General features: G+C 48.9%; 1 protein-coding gene across 7 annotated transcripts in view; it reads right to left on the reverse strand.

Annotated features, from left to right (window-relative positions):
* MPRIP (myosin phosphatase Rho interacting protein) overlaps window positions 1–23,794 on the reverse strand; it is a 149,823-nt gene that overhangs the window by 37,985 nt on the left and 88,044 nt on the right. For 4 of the 7 annotated variants that reach the window (XM_035131559.2, XM_035131560.2, XM_035131561.2 and 1 more), the window contains exons 6-9: window positions 20,072–20,282; window positions 17,452–17,611; window positions 6,758–6,899; window positions 5,221–5,334 (exon numbers count right to left, since the gene is read on the reverse strand). In XM_035131559.2, coding sequence (XP_034987450.2) covers window positions 5,221–5,334; window positions 6,758–6,899; window positions 17,452–17,611; window positions 20,072–20,282 — 627 coding nt within the window. Of the gene's footprint in view, window positions 1–5,220; window positions 5,335–6,757; window positions 6,900–17,091; window positions 17,612–20,071; window positions 20,283–23,794 lie in introns of all 7 variants that reach the window. The other 3 variants (XM_035131554.2, XM_035131551.2, XM_060282455.1) reach the window with 1 other exon arrangement.

Genomic DNA, 23,794 nt, shown 5'->3' on the forward strand with positions numbered 1-23,794 from the left:
AAACCACAACACTACCACCGGCTCTCATTCAGCCCAGCACCCAGTTTCTCAAGAAGCCCAAGAGGCGAGGCATGAAAGCGACAGCTTGTCCCCAGTCCACTTAGCCACCAGAAATATTATCTCGTAGAATCATCGAGTTGGAAGGGACCCCGAGGGTCATCTAGCCCAACCCCTCTGCAATGCAGGAATCTCTGCAAAAGCATCCCGGACAGATGGCCACCTAACCTCTGCTTAAAAACCTCCAAGGAAGGAGAGCCCACAACCTCTCCTTCTCTTCCATGAATTTAGCTAAACCCCTTTCAGAGCCATCTAAGCTGGCGATGATTGCAAGTTTTGTACAAAGCATGCCATATGTGAAGATTGTCCCCTCTTTTGACCGGATCTGCAGCCTAATCGTTTTCATAAACTGCCGCAAGTTGTGCATTAGGTAAAAGAGGGAGTGGGTATCTCTTCACCCAGAAATAATCCATGCCCTCAAATTAACCACCCCTTCCCTTCCCTCCCACAAAGGAATGCCCCGTTTTACTCTTTTCAGATAGCGAAGGCCATTGATTACTTTGATTGCTCTTTTCGACACCTTTCGCAGATCTGCAATATCCCTCCTACCATCCTTTCGTTAGGAGGCCCCAAACTGGTGCCGAGAAACCGTCTGCGCCAGGAGTTCAGGTTTCCGAAACTCGCTGCGGGATCTAGCCAGTGGAGCAAATTGCAGGGTGGGGGGCGGATTAAGGAGAAAGTAGCCCCACCGAGCCACTCAACACAGCTACAGGGGGAGCGGTGTGTGTGTGTGTGTGTGACAGAGAGAGAGAGAGAATGAGAATGGGGGAGCTGCTTCCTCCTTTGAGCTGAAGCATCCCTTAAGGAAACCTTAAATCTCACAGCCAGAGCAATGATCCCAGAATGCCATGCAATCAGGGAGAAGCTGATAGCGTCTCAGAAATAGAAAGTGAGGTGCTGCCAGTAGTAACACGACCCTCTGGGATAAACCCACTCCGGATGTTAAGAAAGCAGCCTCTGGATTTCAAAGGATTTAGGCCGTCAACAAGCCTTTGCTGCCCCCTGAACCAGTGCCATTTTTTAAATGAGTTTTAGGCCGCAGGACAATCCTGCTGGCTCTCCTGTACAGAATATCTGCCCCCTGGTGAGGATGGGGTCCCAGGCTTCGAAATGGCCTCCTTTGCACACTTGGGGAGCGTATTCAGCAGGAGAAAGAGATTACGGGGAACAAGGAAGGACAACCTGCCACATCCAGTGGTTTCAGATTCCCCGCTTGCCCAAGTCTGCCTCACTGGGGGTCAGAAATCGGATGCACCTGAAGGAGACAACTCTGGGTCACCTGGTGAGAGCAACATTAAGGGATGCGAGTCACAGCGCTTGTCAGTGGAGCGCATTCACACATCGTGCAAGGTGGCCAAGCGAAAAACGAGTGACGTGCATGTTTGTGTGTCAAGCCACCTGCAACCTCCCACCATTTCTGGACAAGGTGCGGCCCGGGTGCTGCCCCATGCACATAATCTCCGCACCACGGAGAAGCACTTGTCCTCAGAAGCTGGTTGTGCCGAAAAGGTTGGTTTTGCTGGACAGGTTGAATCAACCAGTGTTTCTTTTCTTTCTTTCCCTGCCAGCAAATGGTTAATGAACGGCAACCTCTGATTGGCTGTGGTTCCAGGAGGGAGAGTTTAAAAGGAGAGGATTTGAAGAGACAGTTAGTTGAGAGGGCTGGTTTTGGAGGGTTGGAATTGAGGTTGGAGAGGTTAGGAGATAGATAGGGAGACAGTGTGGTGTCCTGTAGCAGGAACAGACCTGAATTTTACTGGGAGGCAGAGGCTGAGCCAGGAGAAGTAGGAACTGGAAAGGAACAGCCTACTTGGGACTCGAATCTAGTCTGGAGGGGAGAGATTCTTCCAAGGAAAAGAAGAAACTCCCAGACCCAGTGAAGGGAGGGGGTGTGGAATCACAGAATCGTAGAGTTGGAAGAGACCACAAGGGCCATCCAGTCCAACCCCCTGCCAAGCAGGAAACACCATCAAAGCATTCTTGACATATGGAGCGCCTCAGGAGCAGGAGTGTTAAAGGGGGTGGATAACTGAAAGAAAGTATCACAGTATAAAGGAACCAAACCTATAACGCAAAAACAACTGAGGACAAATTAAAGTGAAATTGCACTGTATTCTTGATGTAACCTAAATTTAATCCAATTGTGTTGTATGCTATCTTGCCTTAAATAAATCTTTATTGTTTATTTAAAGAAAACCTGCCTGAGACTCCAGCTTACCAGTTATCCCCTCACAAAGGTCCCCCACAGGATACTCTGGGCTAGAATTTTAAGAGGAAAGGAAAAGAAACCTTCGGGTAAAGGGTTGTTCAGTGAGGGGGGGGGGCAATTTGTCTAAATGAGAGCGGGCCCAACAGCCTGAGAGGAAAAAGTGCAGACGCGCCCGTTGCACTGGTAGAATGACAAAAGCTGCACACGCGCGTACACACACAGTCTGCGTCCCTTCCATGATTTTGGGGATGCTGCAAAAGATATAGTGAGTGACAGCTGCCCCAGGAAGGAGTGTTCCATATTGAACTGCTGGTGAATACATTAAGAGTTCGTTCCAACAGGACATCATCCAGGTCCTTAGAACTGAACATGTTTCCAGGAATGTCATAAAGACATAATGCCATCAAGTCTTAAAGACAGAGTCAAACCATTAGTCCACCTGGCTCAATTCTGTCTGCACCTGCGGTTTCCCACACTGGTCCATATACCCAAGACCCACCTCTGACTCACAACCCACAACATGGCACCCGTTGTGGCATTTTTACTTTGGATTTCTACTTAACGATGCACATCCCCAAATGGCAATTCACAGAGCAGTATACCTTAGCATTTGTTACCAATTGAAAAGCAGTGGGTTGTTGTTTTTCCCCACACTTGATCTTAGCTGAAAGGCTGAGAAGCTTTTGAAAACATTTCGAACTCTGGGAGGAGTCTGGAAATGGACTCAATATGGAGGACCAGTGCTTTTTTTTCTGGGCGGGGGGAACGCATACCCCTAAACATTTTGAGAATCTAAGTTTGGCCTCATTGAGGGGCAGTATTTCAATAGGAGTAGGAAAATGAGAGTACCCCTAAACACGTTTTTTAGGGGGGGGAAGCACTGTGGAGGACCCACAATGGAGGCATAGATATAGGGAGGGAGGGCATGTGGTTGGCCAGAAATGCGCATCTTATTTTTAAAAACGGCCCCCGCTTTTCTCCTGCCATATTGCAGCACTCATGGAAACAGAGGAACAGAGGGTCTCCTCGGATAACGTGTCCCAGCCCAGACACCGTTTGCAGTGCTCCTTTGGTCTGGCCAGCCTCTGCTGGAATCCAACATGGCAGCAACGACTTCGCTGAGACCCACCAGTGGGGGCTAATCCAGTGTTTGAAGACCCATGGTCTCCACTGACCGGCAACAGCTCTCCAGAGGTTCAGAGAGGAGTCCTTCAAAGCCCTGCCTGGAGATGCTGGGAATTGAACCCGGGATGTTTTGTACACAAAGGTGCTCTGCCACTGGGTTGCGGTCCTTCATTACAGTCCTTTGTAGCGGAAACGGCCGCTTCCTGTTTGAGTTCCTGCCTCATTCCTTAAAATTACCTGTTTCAGGGATAAGAGTGTGTTCCGAAAACCACCCTGTGAAGTGGTGCCCAGGCTAACAAATAAAGAGGGGGACAATGTGACAGGCAAGCGACACACAGAGAGTGTGTGTTATGTTTCTTTGTGAAAAGTCATGCACGTGGTTCACTGTGGAGAAAGTCGCATTATCTCATCTTGTTGAACAGGCACGGGCAGACTTGCCTGCTGATAAATGTTCCCCTCTGATAAGGTCAGCTCCGTCTTCAAGGAAGCCTTGAGATGGAAGAGAGAGGTGGAAAGAGAGGGAGAAAGAAGCCCGTGAACTGCCGCCACGAAAGCATTTCACTGCAGCTGAAGAAAAACCGTTCAGATGAAGCAAGAAATAGGAGGCTTCCTCGACGATCGCGCACCATGTAACTTCTTGCAACGGTGAACGTGATTAGTATTCACACAGTATCTGAAGAAGTGTGCATGCACACGAAAGCTCATACCAAAATAAAAACTTAGTTGGTCTTTAAGGTGCTACTGAAGGAATTTTTTTATTTTACACAGAACAAATGCTGGTTAAAGGTTTACCACTGAAACTCACAAGGCTAGTATACTCCGTCAGCATATGAGCAGTGAATATTGAGACAGTGGGGAGGGAGCTGTTCCAGGAGACCTGTATACATATGAAGTTTGGGCAAAAGAACCTGAAACCGAGAGAGACAGTTTGGGTGGGAATGGAGTGGCACGTAGGTGGAAAAAAAGCCCTGGGTTTTATCACCTTCAGCAGACACAATTCAAGAGGCACTTACGTCACTGAACTGGCTTCTCCGACAAGAGGCAGACAACCAATTTCTAAATAGGACTGGGCACCTCCTAAGAATGGGACAAACTGCATGCATCCAGGAAAACCAGTAAGGGGAGGGCCATAACTTCCTGCCTACTGACATTAGAAAGGCATCTCCCTGGGGAGAGCATTCCACAAGTGGGGAGCCACTGCAGAAAAGGCCCTGCAATAGTCCCACTTTTCCCAAAGATGCCAAGCGGCACAATTCAGGTCCCTGTGCATCACAAGTGCAATGATGGCCCGTGTGATGTAGCGATTGGGGATGTGGGCGACCGGGGTTCAAGCCCAGACCAGGGTTCAAGCCCCCACTCAGCCACCAAGCTCGCTGAGTGACCTTGCGCCTGTGACTTAATTCTCAGCCCAGCCTACCTCGCAAGGTTGTTGTGAAGATAAAATGGGCAGGAGGATCACTATATATGCATCCCTGAGCTTTTTGGAGGAACTGGCAGAAAGGAATATAAATGTGGCGAACAAGTAACAAAGCTGCCTAAAGAGGTGGATAGGAATATCTGCAGAGCAAGCCCCCTGCTTTGAAAATTCTGAGGTTCTTATCCAGCCTTAATGGGTGCTGCAACTTTTGGCTCAAATTCCCAGCCGAGCAATTAGCCCACCAATGTCATGCCAGGTCTCCTATTTTGCCTTGTCAAGCACCTGCCGTTTCCCTGAGGACTCCCTTCTACTGCAGAGGACACCTGCAAAGGAGAGCATCGCCATTCATTCCTTTGGGGCACCGTGCCCATTTCTACGCACGGAGGGAAACGGCTATCGCCTCTGGGCTCACCGTCATGGAGGACTCAGTTGACCTTCTGTCCAGCGATTTGGCTCTGCGGTGTGGGGACAAGGGAGAAGTCGAGACGTCCAGGATGGGGCTGGTTGCCGATTCGGCAGCAAAGTCCTGCAACAAACACGGAGGTCAGGGCTGGGGGAGAATCTGCAGAGCTTGGCTCTAAACATAAGACACCAACACCAAAGAAGTCTTTCCACTGAAAGCCTGTGAAGCAGCCTCAAAAGCAAGTCGAAACGAATCTGAACCCTGAGAACGGTGTACTTTCCCCAAAGAGAAGCAAAAATTTCCCTTATACAAAGATCTTCCTGGATTTACTTACAGTGGTACCTCATCTTGAGTCCACCTCGTCAGGCCTCCATTCCGGCGAATGTCCGCAGCAAACCCGGAAGTACCAGAAGGGGTTACTTCCGGATTTGCCGCTCACACATGCGCAGAAGCACAAACCACTCCACGTGCGTGCACAGAGCGGCGCTTTGTCATGTGTGCTTTTCGTCTGGCGTCCGGGGCTCCGGAATGGATCCCAAACTCAAAACAAGGTACCACTGTATTTCCCCCCCTGCTAACAATGGGCCTGGTGAAGAGCTGTGAATGATATGAGTTGTGAGGGATAAAACAGAAGGGAAAAAAGTTGGTCACAACCCTGAGGGTCATCTAGGGCATCCCCCTGCAATGCAGGAATATGCAATGTGGAAAATGCCCCCTGAACAGCCCTGTGGGGCTTCTGGACACCCTGGGCGAAAAGACGAGGCGATGCAGAATGTTCCACTGTCTTAGCCAGGGGTCAGCAAACTTTTTCAGCAGGGGGCCGGTCCACTGTCCCTCAGACCTTGTGGGGGGCTAGACTATATTTTTAAGAAGAAAAAAAGAACAAATGCCTATGCCGTGTCCGACTCTTCGTGGCCCCATGGACCATAGCACGCCAGGCACTCCTGTCTTGCACTGCCTCCTGCAGTTTGGTCAAACTCATGTTCGTAGCTTCGAGAACACTGTCCCACCATCTCGTCCTCTGTCGTCCCCTTCTCCTTGTGCCCTCCATCTTTCCCAACATCAGGGTCTTTTCCAAGGATTCTTCTCTTCTCATGAGGTGGCCAAAGTATTGGAGCCTCAGCTTCAGGATCTGTCCTTCCAGTGAGCACTCGGGGCTGATTTCCTTCAGAATGGATAGGTTTGATCTTCTTGCAGTCCATGGGACTCTCAAGAGTCTCCTCCAGCACCATAATTCAAAAGCATCAATTCTTCGGCGATCAGCCTTCTTTATGGTCCAGCTCTCACTTCCATACATCACTACTGGGAAAACCATAGCTTTAACTATACGGAACCCAGAGGTGCATTTTAAATAAAAGCACACATTCTACTCATGTAAAAACACCAGGCAGGCCCCACAAATAACCCAGAGGTGCATTTTAAATAAAAGGACACATTCTACTAATGTAAAAACACGCTGATTCCTGGACTGTCCGCGGGCCAGAATTAGAAGGCAATTGGGCCGGATCCGGCCCCCGGGCCTTAGTTTGCCTACCCATGGTCTTACCCGTTTCCTGGGGAAAACCCTCTTCTCGCTCCTGCCCTGCCGGGTCTCACTGGAGAGGGCAGTTCCAGAGGGGGCGTTGGTCTCCATGTGCTCAGCATTCTCGATATCTAATGCCTCAAATTTCTCAATTACCTGGGACCGCCTGCAAGACAGACAAGAGGGGAAACCAGGGCTGTTTTTTTCCAATGGGCAGGAGCCTGCAACAATCCTCAGTAAATCACAGCAGCTCCATCCCTCTCACCCCAATTCAACGAGAGCGTTCTCAAGGTATTGAAACAACAAGCCTTTCAAAATAGCTCGCTCTGCCCTGTTTGGATTTATTGCCGGGGAGGTGGGTGGGAGGGGAGAAGGAATCTGACAGGAAATAAACTTATTGGAATTCAGCCCGCCTGCAAGACATAAAAACTTGCTTGCAAGCACTTAACACTTTGAAGGCATTATCATCTAACTAGAAAGAGACGACATGAAGAAATGCCTGGCTTTACTCTCAAAATGAAAAGTAGAGTTTTCTCTGGAGCTGGGAGCCTGGTGTCCCACTGTATAGTGGTACTTGTCAAACGGCTTGGCTCCCGAACGCCGCAAACCCGGAAGTAAGTGTTCCGCTTTTTGAACGTTTTTTGGAAACTGAACGTCCGACGCGGCTTCCGCTTGAGTGCAGGAAGCTCCTGCAGCCAATTGGAAGCCGCGCCTTGGTTTTCGAACAGTTCCGGGAGTTGAACGGACTCCCGGACCAGATTAAGTTCAGCAACGTCCTGCACTGTAGCTGTGTCGCTTGAAGAACGCTTGGATTTGATGGATCTTTTATAAGACTAACTGCCAGAAGTCTGTTTTAGAAGAGTAAATACTGTATGAGATTAAGGTCTGGTTAACTACAATAACAGGGACTTCCGGTCTCTTGCTGTGGGAAATGGCTGCCTTCCACATGAACGGACCCCAGCCGTGCTAGTAATTCAGGGTTAACTACAAAAACAATACCCCTTTTTATGGTAATGTGCACAATATCTTGTCATTGTCCTGTTTTGTTTTCTACATGGGTATAATTTCTTGTTCCTTCTTTTTGTGTGTGTGTCTTGTCTTATGCTGTGCGGTTGTAATTTTGTACTCCCCCCCCCAATAAATAATATAAAACAAAATTTAAAAAAGACTAACTGCTAATAAGGGAGGAACATTGGGCTGGAAGGGACCAGATGATCGCAAAATCCAGAGTCCCAACATTTGAGGCAGGAGCTTTCCCACCAAGGAACCCCTTCCAGGTTAGCCTCCACAGTCAAGACCACGCCATGCCACATGCAGGGACAGAGAGCCACCCAAAGCATTCCCAACACCAAGAGGCCTGAAGAAGAGGCCTGCAGGATACTCCCAGGGAAGGCAAAGAACCCGTAAAACATCTTTCTTAATAAGCCGCGCTGCACATATTTTAACACTCTGCAATATGCTTTTTTAAAACTGACAGCAGCCTTTTCGTTAAAAAAGAAAGTAAACCCCACTTTCCCCCCACTCCCTCCATCTCAGTTTTGCAAAAGGGGATGAAAAGCAAGGTCATCAAATTGACATTTGTCTCGGCCAAATGGCAAAAGTGTTCGTTTTCTTTACGAAAAAGGAAACAGAACAAAAAAAACAAAAAAAAAGCAGGCTGGTTTCTTATGGAAAGAGGGGGTTGCACCACCAAGTTGTCTACAGCTCGAAAAAAGTTTTTTTTGTTTTTGAGATGAGATGGTAGCGAAGCAGGCGGAGTAAAAAGGGCGGACACGTCACACAGCAGAAGGTGGAGAGCAACAAGACCTGGAAGAAAAGAAAGCTGGAAAATGAATGAACAGACAAAATTATATTTCCTCCTCCCCAACCCACAAATAAAAATTAAAATCATTCCAAGATTTCTTGAAAAAAAAGAAAACAAAACAAAACAAAAACACAAATCATCAGCAAAATGAAATTATAATCATTGCAAACCCCCAAAATCACATCCCCGCTGTGAGTGGTTATTCTGATCATTAAGGAAAGGGGCCAGGTGAGTAGTTTTGGGGAGAGGTGCAGGAGAAGGAATCCCTATTCCCCAGCGGAATCTAAGTTTGCCCAGGCAGCTCCTGCGAGAGCTTGCCAAAGAAGAACATGCAGGCCCTTGGAGAACTCAGACGCCTGGAAAGGGCACAGCAAAGGCGTTCAGCCGACACCCGGCTTCAAAAATGGCCGGGGGGAGAGAGCCCGGTTTGCAGTGGAGAAGTGGCCGGTGAGAAGGGGTCGTTTGCCTCCTGCTTTGCCCGCAGCTATTTCTCAGCAATCTGCTGCTCTCCAGCTGCTTTCCGAGGGCAACTTAAAGGCAAGTCTGGAACCGGCTGGGCGGGGAGCGCATGAGAGCTCCTCCCGCCACTGCTTCTCCCCTGCAAAAGCCACACCTTTGTAACCCTCCTTGTAGGGGGGGGGGGCAGCGGGATCCCTAAAACCCGCATCTGCCGCTGCTGAACGCCCGGTCTGGCCCATGGGTCTGCTGAGAAATGTAAAACAAAAACCAAAAGTTATTTTAAGACTTTGGGGCGAGGGGTGCCATGCTCTCGTTGGGGAGGGGTGGGGTTAAAAAGGTAGGGAGGAAAAAAGAAGGGAGCCTCATGCATGTTTGGCCGACGGCCACGCTCCAGGGTGAGAAGGGTTTCCATGTGGCAGGGCAGTTGATAAGAGGGATTTGCTTTTGATTGAAAGCGGTTTCATTGGGTTGATCTTTTTTTTTTATTCCACAGGAAGTGAAGCGAGGAGTCAGGAACAGCCAGCAGGGGACAGAAGAGATGGACCCAGAGAAGGAGCACATCTGTGCCCCTGTGTGAATAGGAAGATGGTGGGAATCCACCAGGAAATGTTTAACTAAAGATCAGAGTGATAGGGCTTGATGACCTAAAACTGAGAGGCGGTCAAGACGTTACCAGCGCACATCCTTTATGCTGGGCTTTAGTCTCTCAAGGAGCAAAAATGAGAAACGGTCGCAGTTGCACGCAACTCCATGCCAATTCCGAGACAAGGGCTGCTGCTACGTTCTGCAAGCTGAATCGATTCTGCGACCTTCAAGCAAATTTACATAACTTGTTCTGGTTCTCCTGATTGCAGAAAGGAGTTATACGAGGCACTTGGAAGCCCAACTTCCAGAATGCCTAATCTGATTGGGCATTCCTGGCTTTTGAGATTTCAGCAAGCCGGGCCAAAAACCCTTTCAAGCATCTCTCCAGCAGTAGAACCTGCAACTAGATCAGAGTATGTAGAAGGCAAGGGCTCAGTCGCTAAGTGAGGAGTGGTCTTTATCTGGAAAGACAGCTACCACTTTAGAGACAAAGGCTGTTGTAATCAAACACTGCCAATCTGGGAGGACTGCGTCCCCTCCACCCACAGCTTTGGGGACAAAAAGGTAAGAAGTTATGCAAATGCCTGGCTGTGCTGTCTCAGCCTTCCCTACGAAACCGAAAACCTCATCAAGAAACACAACATACACCTATTGGGAAGTAAAATTTAGACAGAACAGTTCAGTTTCCACTTCCATTGGATAACAAAATGAGTTGGCAAACTATGTAGGATTGTGGAAGACCACAATCTGGAATACTGTGCCCAGTTCTGGGCACCACAATTTAAGAAGGATGTTGAGAAGCTGGGATGGGTGCAGAGGAGGGCAACCAAGCTGATCAAGGGTCTGGAAACCAAGCCTTATGAGGAATGGTTGAAGGAGCTGGGTCTGTCTAGCCTGGAAAAGAGGAGACTGAGAGGAGATAGGATAGCCATTTTCAAATACCTAAAGGGCTGTCCCATGGAAGTGGGAACAAGCTTGTTTTCTCCTGCTCTGGAGAGTAGGACTTAAACCAATGGCTTCAAGCCCTAAAAAGCTAAGCCTCAAGTCGATGCTGGGCTGTAGCTCCCATCAGTCCTGATCTTTGGCCATGTCGGATGGCCTGGCAGGAGTGAGAGTCCCAACAAACAACACCTGGAGCTGCTGCAGGTTAGCCTCTCTCTGAAGCCAGAGAAGGTCCAGGTGGGGCTTTTACTCAGTGTTAGTAATTCACTGGGACCCAGGTGGTGCTGTGGGTTAAACCACTGAGCCTAGGGCTTGCTGATCAGAAGGTCAGCGGTTCGAATCCCTGTGACGGGGTGAGCTCCCGTTGCTTGGTCCCAGCTCCTGCCAACCTAGCAGTTCGAAAGCATGTCAAAATGCAAGTAGATAAATAGGAACCGCTACAGCAGGAAGGTAAACGGCGTTTCCGTGTGCTGCTCTGGTTTGCCAGAAGCGGCTTTGTCATGCTGGCCACATGACCTGGAAGCTGTACGCTGGCTCCCTTGGCCAATAATGCGAGATGAGCACGCAACCCCAGAGTCGGTCACGACTGGACCTAATGGTCAGGGGTCCCTTTACCTTTACCTTTTAGTAATTCATATATATATAAGATAGGTGCCAAATGGCTCCTTGAACCAAGTTTGCAGTCGCCAAAACAGAATGTCTTGTTGCTTTTTTATTTATTTATTTTGGTGCAAGACAGCTTGAAGTTTTATTTTCCAAATGATGGACAGTGATCGATTCTCCATTAAACATCTGTTCAGATGACATACTTGAGCTAGGTTAAGAACTTTCAGAACTTAAAGAAGAAAAGTCACTTGATCCAGGGACACTCCAAATATATATTGGCGGATTTCTACAGTACTTATTTTTCTTAAAGGTGACACAGACCACTCATAACATAGGAATATTCTTCCCAACTGTGAGCAGGGCACTGGGGTGGAGTAGGTGAAAGCAAGAGAGAACAATGAACCATAATGTCATTCACTGTTCCTGCTCAGACTCAGGCTGCACAGAAAAAGCAATTTGGTTCCTGAAATTTGGTTCTGATTACGAGGTTAAAATATAAAAAGACAGAATTCTACAGGATGGACTATTAGTGTGTGAAAACAGTTCAGATCCAATGATCCCCAGGCACACGCAATCAGATGGTGGAGATGTCAGACACAATCCTTGCGCCCAAGCATCTTCACTTGGTCGCAAGTGGCCGATAGCTAGGAGCAAAATGCTCCTGGCTCCTGGCTAATTTCAAACACTGATTTTTCTGGTCACAGACAATGCCTCTTGCACTCTGTTCAGCAACTGAATCTCCCTGTGAAAAAGAACAAGCCAGGGGAAGGTGGATCATGCAGAGGAACTTGCGTACTGTTCATTATCTCCTTGGTTTTGAATCCCTGATACGCTTCCAAGGAAGCCTGGGGTGGTTGGGTAGAAAGGAGTTTGGAAAGTGTTGCTCTGAAGACTGTTTGCTCTGGGCTGTTGCTGGAAAAACCCCGCAGCCCCTCAGAGAACATGAGAATTGGGGCAAGAAAACCAAGTACATGTGAAAAGGATCTAGGAGTCTTGGTAGACCACAAACTTGACATGAGTCAACAGTGTGATGCAGCAGCTAAAAAAGCCAATGCAATTCTGGGCTGCACCAATAGGAGTATAGCGTCTAGATCAAGGGAAGTAATAGTACCACTATATTCTGCTCTGGTCAGACCTCACCTGGAGTACTGTGTCCAGTTCTGGGCACCACAGTTCAAGAAGGACAAAGGCCTGGAAACAATGCCTTATGAGGAACGGCTTAGGGAGCTGGGTATGTTTAGCCTGGAGAAGAGAAGGTTAAGGGGTGATATGATAGCCATGTTCAAATATATAAAAGGATGTCATATAGAGGAGGGAGAAAGGTTGTTTTCTGCTGCTCCAGAGAACCGGACAAGGAGCAATGGATTCAAACTATGTACAAGAAAGAAGATTCCACCTAAACATTAGGAAGAACTTCCTGACAGTAAGAGCTGTTCGACAGTGGAATTTGCTGCCAAGAAGTGTGGTGGAGTCTCTTTCTTTGGAGGTCTTTAAGCAGAGGCTTGACAGGCATATGTCAAGAATGCTTTGATGGTGTTTCCTGCTTGGCAGGGGGTTGGACTGGATGGCCCTTGTGGTCTCTTCCAACTCTATGATTCTAAGACCGGAGAGACTAAGGCAGGAGGCAGTATGTGAGTTGGGATTTTGCTGGCTGTTTTTAAAGCGCTTGGCCTGTTCCTCGGGACCCTGGCGTGTGCAGTATGTGTTTGTGACAGGGGTGGGAGTGGTGGTGGGGAGTGGGCTCCCGTGCACAAACGGAGACCAGGCACAAATAGAGGAGGAGGAGGAGGAAGATCCAGGTGCAAAAACAAGACACCAGATGCTCGAAACAAGTTTGCTCAGCTCCACAAACGGCAACAGAACCGACTCACAGGTGGGAGAAGAATGTTAATAAGCAAGAAGCAAAGTGGGGAAAGCAGAATAGCAGCCAGGAGCCAAGCAGGAGGGGGTGGGGGGGTTGCAGGAGAAGAAGGCAGGGCAATGTTAATTCGCCATTGCAGGTGGCCGCAGGCAGGGCTCAGAAAAACCGTCCTGCACCAGCCCACCTGGATACGGAAGGCGCCTTTGTGGAGGAGAGAGCTGACTGACAGCTATTAACCGCGACAGCTCAGTAGGACCTCCATGGCCAGAGGGAACATGGCACATCCCAAGAGCACGCACTAAGGGACCAGCAGCAAGAAGGCTGCAGGATCCACCCCCTGCTCAAGAGTTTCCCCAGACATTTCGGGAAGCCAGATGCCAGCTGGATCCAGCTGTTCTTAAGGGTTGCACGCCTCTTAGGAGAGTTTCAGACACCAGGATGGCTGGAGGGTAACCAGAGAGGCCGTGCACAGCAGCCCCATTCATCTCCTGTTGGATATTTTGCTAATGACACCCCCCCCCCAAAAAAATATCCGTGCTTCTTTGCATTCTGGGACTTCATTCAGATGTTACACTTGTGCAATCGCTGGCAGCTGCTAGCAGGGCAGGAAAAGCTTGCGATGGGATGGAGTCACGCCCAACTGGTTTGCACGTAAGGCTAAACCAGCACAGAGCAGTGGTTAGTTGGAGCGTTGGACCCTCAGAGACCAGGGTTCAAATCTCTGCTCGGTCATGAAGCCCTCACCGGGTGACCTTTGGGCCAGGCATTGTCCCAAGGATTCTTGCGGCCCGCTTGGTCTGAGAAGTTGGCCTGCCCTGCTCTACAAGCTGCCTAGTTTCCTTTCGGCTCCCAGGACATTTCTGAGCACAATTCAAAGTGTTGGTGCTGACCTTTAAAGCCCTAAACAGCCTCAGCCCAGTATACCTGAAGGAGCGTCTCCACCCCCATTGTTCTGCCTGGACACTGAGGTCCCACTCCGAGGGCTTTCTGGTGGTTCCCTCACTGTGAGAAGTGAGGTTACAGGGAAGCAGGCAGAGGGCCTTCTCGGTAGTGGCACCCGCCCTGTGGAACGCCCTCACATTAGATGTCAAGGAAATAAACAACTATCTGACTTTTAGAAGACATCTGAAGGCAGCCCTGTTTAGGGAAGCTTTTAATGCCTGATGTTTTGTTGCTTTATTAATAATAATAATAATAATAATAATAATAATTCTGTTGGGAAACCCAGCCAGATGGGTGAGGTATAAATAAATAATAATAATTATTATTATTATTAATTTTGTTGGGAAACCCAGCCAGATGGGTGAGGTATAAATAAATTATTATTATTATTATTATTATTATTATTATTCTTATTATTATTTTTCCCCAGTTCCACAGCAACAGTAATGAATCCTGCAATCCAGGAACCCGTGAAAGCGGACCACTTCTTGGGGCATGTACATTTTCCAGCCATTTTTCAAGACACGACAAGGTGTGTCACCCACTCAGCTAAGCGGCTTTGGGAGAGGGGGCCCAGCCACCTGCCAGGCCTTCAAAGTTACATGAATGAAGCTGCACCTTCTGGGCACATGTCAGGAAAGATACACCAGGAGGGTCCCACCTGCGAGGGAATTCCCCACCCATGCCTGCACAGAGACTGGTACCTGGCGCAAAAAGGGCCATCCTAGAAAATGTAGCTTTCCCATTGCAAAAAGTCCCTAGATCTCATGCGAGGAGCAGCTTAGGATCACTGCAGGAACCGAGGCCTGAGCAGGGTCCCTGGTGAGAACTTCTAGGCGCCTGGGATGCATCTTGTAGGACCTGCAGAATGCCCTGGCTGTTTCTACACCAAGAACCACATCCACACTGTGGGCTACTCAGAGGAGACCCACTGGAAGTAATGAAGACAACTGAATTAGGCAAATTACCTCTGAGTAAAATCTAACAGAATACCACCCCCTACATTTAAAGCGCTATTTATACCTCTTGAGAAATAATTTCTTCCCCTAATGCATCCCAGGAATTGTAATTAGTTAAGGGTGCTGAGAGCTATTAGGAGACTCCCTATTTCCCTCCCAGACCTACAGTTCCCAGATTTCCCTGGTAAGAGGGACGGACTGCTGAGCCACCCTGGGAACCGTAGCTCTGTGGGAGGAATAGGAGTCTCCAAGCGTCTCTCAGCACCCTTAACAAACTACATCTCCCAGAATTCTTTGGGGCTGTTTAAAGTTGTCATGCTGGCCACATGACCCGGAAGCTGTCTGCAGACAAACACCGGCTCCCTCGGCCTATAGAGCGAGATGAGCGCCACAACCCCAGAGTCGGACACGACTGGACCTGATGGTTAGGGGCCTTTTTTTTAAAAAGTTGTACAATACGGCTTTAAATGTAAGGCGGCCTAACCAATGTGGCCCAAGAATCCCCCAATATTCTTGCCACCCCTTGTACTTTTCCTTCTTGGTGCGAGGGTCAGCACCACAGCATAATCTGTCTGGGGTAGCTCAGCACAAGACTCTTATCCTCAGGGTCACGGGTTCAAGTCCCATGTTGGACAAAAGATTCTGGCGTTGCAGGGGGGTTGAGCTAGATGAACCTCAGGTTCCCTTACAACTGCCGTGATTCTGTGAATACTGGAGACATAGAATCATAGAGTTGGAAGAGACCACAAGGGCCATCCAGTCCAACCCCCTGCCAAGCAGGAAACACCATCAAAGCACTTGACATATGCCTGTCAAGCCTCTGCTTAAAGACCTCCAAAGAAGGAGACTCCACCACACTCCTTGGTAGCAAATTCCACTGCCGAACAGCTCTTACTGTCAGGAAGTTCAGTAAGAGACAAATGCACACAAAAAAAAACACAACCCGCAGCCACTCGTCAGCAACCTGCTAGAGTGAACACGCCTGTCGGGAATCAAGAGCGACCAAAGCGAGCAGACAGCTTTCTCCCCTCTGGTCCTGTGCCTCCTCCTCTCTTGTCATTTTATCTGCAGGCCTCGTCATGCCGAGAAAACGAGAGTGAGTGTCGATTTGGAAAGGCAAGTTTCAACTATTATATGTGAGGAGTCTGGAATGTCACAAACACACACACACACACACACACAGGGTTGTATGTCTGCAAGACACCTTTGCAGCTGCAAATATGAGCCTTGCACATCCAATCCAGCTATTGTCCCCACACCAAGGTATTTTACAGCTTATTCAGCTCCACTAAACGACGTCTCCTTGAGTCTCCATCATAGCTCATTAAGCTAGGCCAGCATACATGCCAGACTCCCCACACATGCATTGCCTAGGGAAATATGTGGGGAGGGGAGAGAGGCAGCTGTGCACAGCTTTAAACGCAACTGCCGGCTGAGTTAAAACATGGTGCTGACCCGCTCTTAATTTTGGAGGCTTTCGCTGCGCTTTGCTTCAAAAGCATGAGGTCCAGCAACTTGCTTTGCCTTTCTCTCTTTTCGAAGAAAGCTAACATTTTCCAAGCCCCGAACCAGATACCAGACTCCCTGCCCATGCTGTGTGATACCTGCAAAAGCCCTGCATTCAAGTCATGTCCAAGGAAAAGGAGTTCCTTTGCATCCTGGATGCAGTGAGATAGTTTCAAGGCTTGGACGCGGTGCTCTGGGAGGCAGCCAAACCAAGAACCTTTGGTGGTCATGCATAAGGAGGGAGTTGCTTGCACCTACTTTCAGCTTCCTGGCTGCCCTGCTGTTTGTCCTGCCACTTGCCAATCCGGATCCCACTATCCCTTACTCTGCACAACCGAGCAATCTCTTGAAATGCCACTTGGTTGCCAACAGGGAGGAGCAAAGGGCTTCACTTTTGACGCCACCCACCCAGCAAAAATGGTCTCGCGGAGGCTGCCATATTTGTGACCAGCAGGCCAGCTCAAAACCCCACTCAAACGTTGCCGCGTCTCTCCATATCATCCCTCCAGCTGTTGTTGGGACTACAAAGCCCATCATCCAGTGGCCAGGGATGATGGGCGTTGTAGTCCGACAGCAGCTGCGGAGACCCAAATTGGAGAAACGCTGCGAGAGGGGCCTTCAACTTCAACCGCCAGGAGCCGACCGGCTTCCTCCGAACGAGAAACCGCCGGCAACGCTACCGCCCGTTCCTTACCTCCTTTCGCTGCCAAAGAGCCGAGCCACCTCTTCCCTTCCGGGGCTGCGAGCTCGGGAACGCCGCTCCAGCCTCTTCCTCTCCGCTTGGAAAGCCTCCCGGTTACTAATCCTGACAGCCTTGGGGACATCGGCCAGGGTGGTGTACTGCCGACTCGCTCTAAAGGAAACGGGGCGGGCCGGCCTCTCCGCTCCCTCCGCCCCGTCTCTCGCTGCCGAGTCCTTGCAGCCGGACATGTAGTCGCTCGTCAAGTCCAGGCAGTTGAGGGAGAAGCTGTACACCATTCGGCCGCCTGGCGGGGCACCTGGGGAAGGAAAGGGGCAGCTCTGCTCCGGGGAGGGCGACTGGGAGTCACTGTACCTGTTGTTGGGGGTGCTGGGGCTGGGAGGGGATGGCGGCGTCGGTAGCTGCTGCTCGTCCGGCTTCCCATCCTGCTTCGTCTTCTCCAAGGAGAAGTAGCCACTCTCCACCCGGGTTTTCCGCCCGCTGTCGCTTCGGTCGCCGTGCATGCTGCTGTCGTCTGTGAGGAGGCAAGGAGAAGCTGGAGGTGACTGGGCTGCCATTGGGTGCCCCCTCCCTCCCCGCCGGGAACTCACGGCAATACAGATCGGTGGGGTGGGACTTACTTATTTAATATTATAAACACTACCCAGCTTTCTCCCGAGGGCCTTCTGGTGGTTCCCTCACTGTGAGAAGTGAGGTTACAGGGAACCAGGCAGAGGGCCATCTCGGTAGTGGCACCCTCCCTCCCGTTAGATGGCAAGGAAATAAACAACTACAGTGGTCCCTCGACTTACGAAGTACTCGACTTACGAAATTTCGAGTTACGAATGAAAAAAAAATGGCTGCACGCTTACTTTTTTTCGACATCCGAAAGGAAAACCGTTGCGGTTTAGATGGGGTTTTCTCGACTCACAAATTTTAGATGCGGTTTACTCGACTTACGAATTTTTCCGTTTCCAATGCATTCCTATAGGAAACAGCTTTTTTCGACTTACAAATTTTTCGACCTACGAATGTGCATTCAGAACGGATTAAATTCGTAAATCGAGGGACCACTGTATCTGGCATTTAGAAGACATCTGAAGGCAGCCCTGTTTAGGGAAGTTTTTAATGTTTGATGTTTTATCGTGTTTTTAATATTCTGTTGGGAGCTGCCCAGAGTGACTGGGGAAACCCAGCCAGGTGGGCAAGGTATAAATAATAAATTATTATTATTATTATTATTATTATTATTATTATTATTATTATTGGGGTTCAAGGCAGCTTACGGCACTACTGAACGTTATAAATTACGAAGCAAACTGGCTAAAAACAGCAAGTTGAAAGGACATCAAAACACCATTTGAAACCAGCATTAAAGTTGTCTGTGTATGTAACAACAGCGGCTAGGATTCTCCACACACAAAAATGGAAGGAAGAAGACATTCGCAACCAAAGATGAATGGATAAATAAGGTGATGGACTATGCAGAATCAGCAAAGTTAACAGCCAAAGTAAGAGACTCTAATGACCATTGCTTTGTGGAAGAACGGAAGCCCTAGCCTAGCATGATGAACTCGTCAGCAGGATTTGAAATACGAGCAACAGAAGGAATTAAGAGAATACAGTACAGTATGGATGTGATGGTATAAGAGATAGAAGATATTGGGCATGGAAAATGGGGCGGGAAGTCGGTATCAAGGGCAAAAGAAATAAATAAAAAGCCCATCTTGATTAATCCCAAGCATTGCTCATGCTAGAATGGTGAACCCCCTGAAAGGAAGGCAAGGAAGAAAACAAGCGCTTTTGATAGCCAGCCTTGAGACACAGATAAAGAAGGAAGGAAACTTTGGCTCTTCGTAGGTAGCCAAGGGGGAAACTCATCATCCTGAACAGGAAGCAAATCCCCAGCCCTTATTGTTTCATGGAGAACAATGCAGACAAATCAGAGGAGTTTGGGGGGGGCAGTGGAATGAGGCACTCAGAGACGCAATTTAAATAAAAGCGCACATTCTACTCATGTAAAAACACCAATCAGGCCCCACAACTAACCAAGAGATGCATTTTAAATAAAAGAGCACATTCTACTCATGTAAAAACACACTGACTATCCGTGGGCCAGATTTAGAAGGCAATTGGGCCTAGGTAAAGGTAAAGGGACCCCTGACCATTAGGTCCAGTCGTGACCGACTCTGGGGTTGCGCGCTCATCTCGCATTATTGGCCGAGGGAGCCGGCGTATAGCTTCCAGGTCATGTGGCCAGCATGACAAAGCCGCTTCTGGCAAACCAGAGCAGCACATGGAAACGCCGTTTACCTTCCCGCTGTAGCGGTTCCTATTTATCTACTTGCATTTTGATGTGCTTTCGAACTGCTAGGTTGGCAGGAGCTGGGACCAAGCAACGGGAGCTCACCCCGTCACAGGGATTCGAACCGCCGACCTTCTGATCAGCAAGCCCTAGGCTCAGTGGTTTAACCACAGCACCACCTGGGTCCCAGGCGCTTAGTTTGCCTACCCATGCACTAAAACCTTGCTGACTCTCGTGACGAACATGCAGTTCTTGGGACGCATGTGAAACTACCCCAATCTGCCCCCTGCAGCTCTGCCAAACCATTCTCCTCCTTGTTGTGTTAGCCTTGGATTTATCTTTGCTATTCTCTGATCCTCTCGCAGCTCCAGCAAGCCAGAGCCATAACATATTCGGACAGGGTCACTGGGAAGTCAAGATGTTCCTTCAAAACAGGAGAGACTTGACTTCTTATCTTTGGATGTTACACAATCCTTTGCAGCAGCAAACCTAAGTGGAGGGACAGGGTCTCTGCGCTTAAATTTCGCACGGCCTCCGTGCTTTACGCAGCTATCTTCCAAAACGCAGAGGTGTGGGATATCAGGTGTGCTAACACAGCACGTGCCATGTGCAAAAAACATCGTTGACCCCAGACCTCCTGTGCCGGCCTTGTCCTCTCTGTTCTGTCTAGGTTCAGAGTTCAACCTTTACCTTCCTTGCTGTCCAGCGTGGGCTCCTTCAAGGAGCATGCAGGGGGAGCCTGGCCTTGCACAGGGCTTGGGGCTGGGCTGAGTCCCCCGTTGCCATCCGGCTGGTCTTTGCTCCTCATTTCTTCCTGCCAAAGGGTGGACTTTGTGGTCGGGACCTTCTCTGCACCAGGGATGTTGCTGCTGGTCACAGCCATCTTTGCCGGGCCGGGTTCCTAGGAGAGAAGGCAGAACCGTCAGGCGACATGAATTTCACCGACAATCTTTTATTATTTTCGTCTCGCACCAACTTATGTCATGGAATGTAAGCATGTAGCTTGGAAGCTGAACTGAGCGCTGGATCCCTGCTGGATTAAGAACACACCTCGCCCTTGGTTATTATCACTCCGAGTTTAAGAAAATAAGAAACACATATTTGATAGGGAAGGTCTGAGTTTTGCCAGGCTATGGCGGAGACACAAAGAGGCATGCCTGATCTTTGTGCTCGGCGGGAGACACACACAAAGACGTCTCCTCTCCCAAGGCAAGGAGGAAGGAGAAGGATGTGAAAAATGAGGAAAGCAACCTTGAGAGCATCAGTCTAGCACTTAGCACAGGTTTGAAGGACAGGCTAGGGTGTCTGGAGGGTCTTCTCCTTATGCACACCCAAGCATTTCAGTGAAGGAGACAGACTTTGCCGTCAAAAACGGCAGCCCTGTTATGTCTAGGCATGCCCTGGCTCATGTAGTAATATCGTCAAACCCCCGAGTTTCCCCATCAACATGTAGCCTGATCATTTCATGACCTGGGTAAGTGTGCCAAAACCAGGAGGATGCACAGACAGGTGCCGTATACAGAGTTGGACCATGGGTCCACCTGGCTTATTATTAGTCTTCTGCGGCTCAGAACCCCTGTGTCTCAAGGACCAACCCACCCCATATTAACCGACTTGAACCCTGCAATCATTATCTGACGCCCATCTTTGTCTGGCCCTTCCACCGGAGGTCCAGGGGGTAGCAACACAAAACAGGCCTTTTCAGTGGTGGCTCCCTGCTTGTGGAATACTCTCCCCAGGGAGGCTCACCTGGCACCACCATTGCATATCTATAGGTGCCAGGAAAAACATTCCTTCATCGGGCCTTTATCAATTACCTTTTTGCCTTGGTGGGATGTTTTAATTATTTCTTTAATGGATTTGTCTTTTACATATTTTTAAAATGTTGGTTTTTATGTATGTAAGCGTAAAATTTTTGTTTAGAATTCTGTAAATCGCTTTGAGTTGCTGCGGCAAAAAAAGCAATAAGTAAGTTTAATTGTAACAACACCATCAGCAATAATAGCTGGAGGAGGCAGGCCAAGGTCTCAGATCCTACCTGGAGATGCTGGGGATTGAACCTGCAACCTTCTGCATGCAAAGCAGATGTTCTACCACTGAGCTAAGGGATTTGTGCAGACCTAGCATCTTAAGTGTGTAGAGCAGACATCACTTTGCCTGCTGCCCTGCCCTGCACTGACTTCTTTGTTTTTCAATTGTTTCAGGAGGAAAATGTCATCGTGATACTAGTAATGTTGCATTTGCAACCTGCCCTACCCGATGGGTGGCAGGCTGGTTGCAGTTAAGGCAACCCTGGGCCTCAAAAATGGACCTGTGCTTTAAAATCCTGATAAGGCCATGCTCCAAAAGACATACTGATAGGAAAATAAAACTGTGGCTTCACAAAGCAGGACAAACTCTGGGGGACAGCCACTGCTGCGGAATTGACAAAATCTTCCTTGGATAGTTTTTTATGTGCCAGGTTAAAATTGTCTCCTTCTGCCGCACCGCCTAGATTTAGCTTTAGCCTCTGTGGTTTTTAATCTTTTTACAGACTTGAAAGTGTTCTTGGCTAGAAGGACTCCGAGCCTCTCCCCATTGTTGATGCTCTTCCTGGCTATAACTTCATGTTGGTTTCCTTGTTTTTAAGTGTTTCTGCTACTGTAAACTGCCTCAAGCGTTTTGCACTGGAAAGACAATGCTGATATTTTCAAAATAAAGTAAGCTATTAGCATGCACAGATAGTTTGGAGGGAAAGGGTCACAGCCTATCTTGCTGAAGGGGGAGGATTAGGAGTCAGAGGATGGGCTCCCCCTTTCTTCCTATATACATAAAAATGCAAGGCTGTCCTCGCACAGCCCCCATTGGAGGATTCGTAGTGCTGCATCACAATCCTGCATTTGCATGAAGAAATCAGGTCAGGAAGGTGAAAAGCAAGCTTGGTATAGTTGCCTGGGGTGGGAAGGGGGGAAATCTGGGCCATTAATGTGGAAGAAATGGGAGTGGGGTTGGTGAACGGAGCTAGCAAGGGTAGTAGTTTTCTATTTCTGCAAACCTACATGAACATTCCCCCTTCATAGCTCCTTTATTCCTTCTGCATTCTGATTTCCAGCAAGACACCTCTTCCCACCCCAGTCTCCAAACAGCTGAGGGCCACAATAACATGTGCACACAAATATCTTATTTATCGATTTTGTGAAGCTGCCAGGCGCGAAGGCAGCCTCACCGGGGAATGGCTAATGAAAGACTTCCCAGAGGCAACGGGGGGCTAAGCGCTGAGTTTCAAAAAGAGGAGAGAGCTTTTAATAGTCTTCTCCCGCAAGGGGCAGGAGTCAAAAATGGAAGAGAAGAGCAAAAGGTGGCTTTAGAAATACACCACTTGGACGTCTTCCAGAAGCGGTGCGCCTGGGCACACGAACACATCAGGGAACACAAACCCACCTCACTCTTCTCTCGGGGTCCCCTACACCCCCAAGACACCATTGTGTGACGCAGCTACAAAGTTAAAGCAATGAAGATAAATCTTTCTCTCTGTGACCATGAGAACTTGAAACTCGCCTCATGGGACAAAGTGAATATTGGTTTTTACACAGCGGGCAGATGAAGAATTGGAAGTTCTTTACTTTCTGAATCTTATACAGTGAGGGGGGGGGGGAGTATTTGATCCCCTGCTAAATTTGCCCATATACCCTCCGACGAAGAAATGACCAGTCCATAATTTTAATGGTAGGTTTATTGTAGCTGTGAGAGACGGAATAACAACAGGAAAAACCCCCAGGAACCCAGAAGACCACAAACACCTGAACTCAGCCTGAGGTAAAATTCGCCCCACTGCTTCATTGGTGGCCAAGCCCCACATTGCAGTTTTACTAGGGGGGGGGGAGGGATGCTTCTCCCACAGGCCCCAAACCAACCCGGTAGACAGGCTCCCTCTTTTGACTACAGCCCTCAAAGCATTCTGGGTAGTTATGGTTTCTGCCTCTGGAATAGCAGAGTGTGCAAGCAAGCAGGACTTGGAGCACCGTGAAGTGGAAAAATGTCACAAAGCACAATCTCAAATCCCCATCCAGATAATTCCTTTTATTGGAAGCAGAACCCCCCTCCCAAAAATTTCCCTAGGCACGTAACATGCCTGTATAGCAACCCAGACAGATGGGCAGGGTATAAATAATAAAATTATTATTCCTGTTATCATCTGTGCTGCCACTCGACAGAAGCACCCAGACAGCCCAGGCTTTGCCCCAAAATCAGCATCATCTCCGGAGATGGCCTGGTTGGGAAGAGACCAGCAGATGCTTCTACTCGCCTCGCATCTTCCCCCAAAATCCTACTTACCTTATTTGGTGCTCAGGAGCTCAGATCCTGTCATGTTTCCAAGAGGTTGCCGCGGCAACCAAGTGCAATCCAAAAATATGATTATTATTTGGCCGGCTT

Source organism: Zootoca vivipara, chromosome 14, assembly GCF_963506605.1.
Source record: "Zootoca vivipara chromosome 14, rZooViv1.1, whole genome shotgun sequence".
Classification (NCBI taxonomy): Eukaryota; Metazoa; Chordata; class Lepidosauria; order Squamata; family Lacertidae; genus Zootoca; species Zootoca vivipara.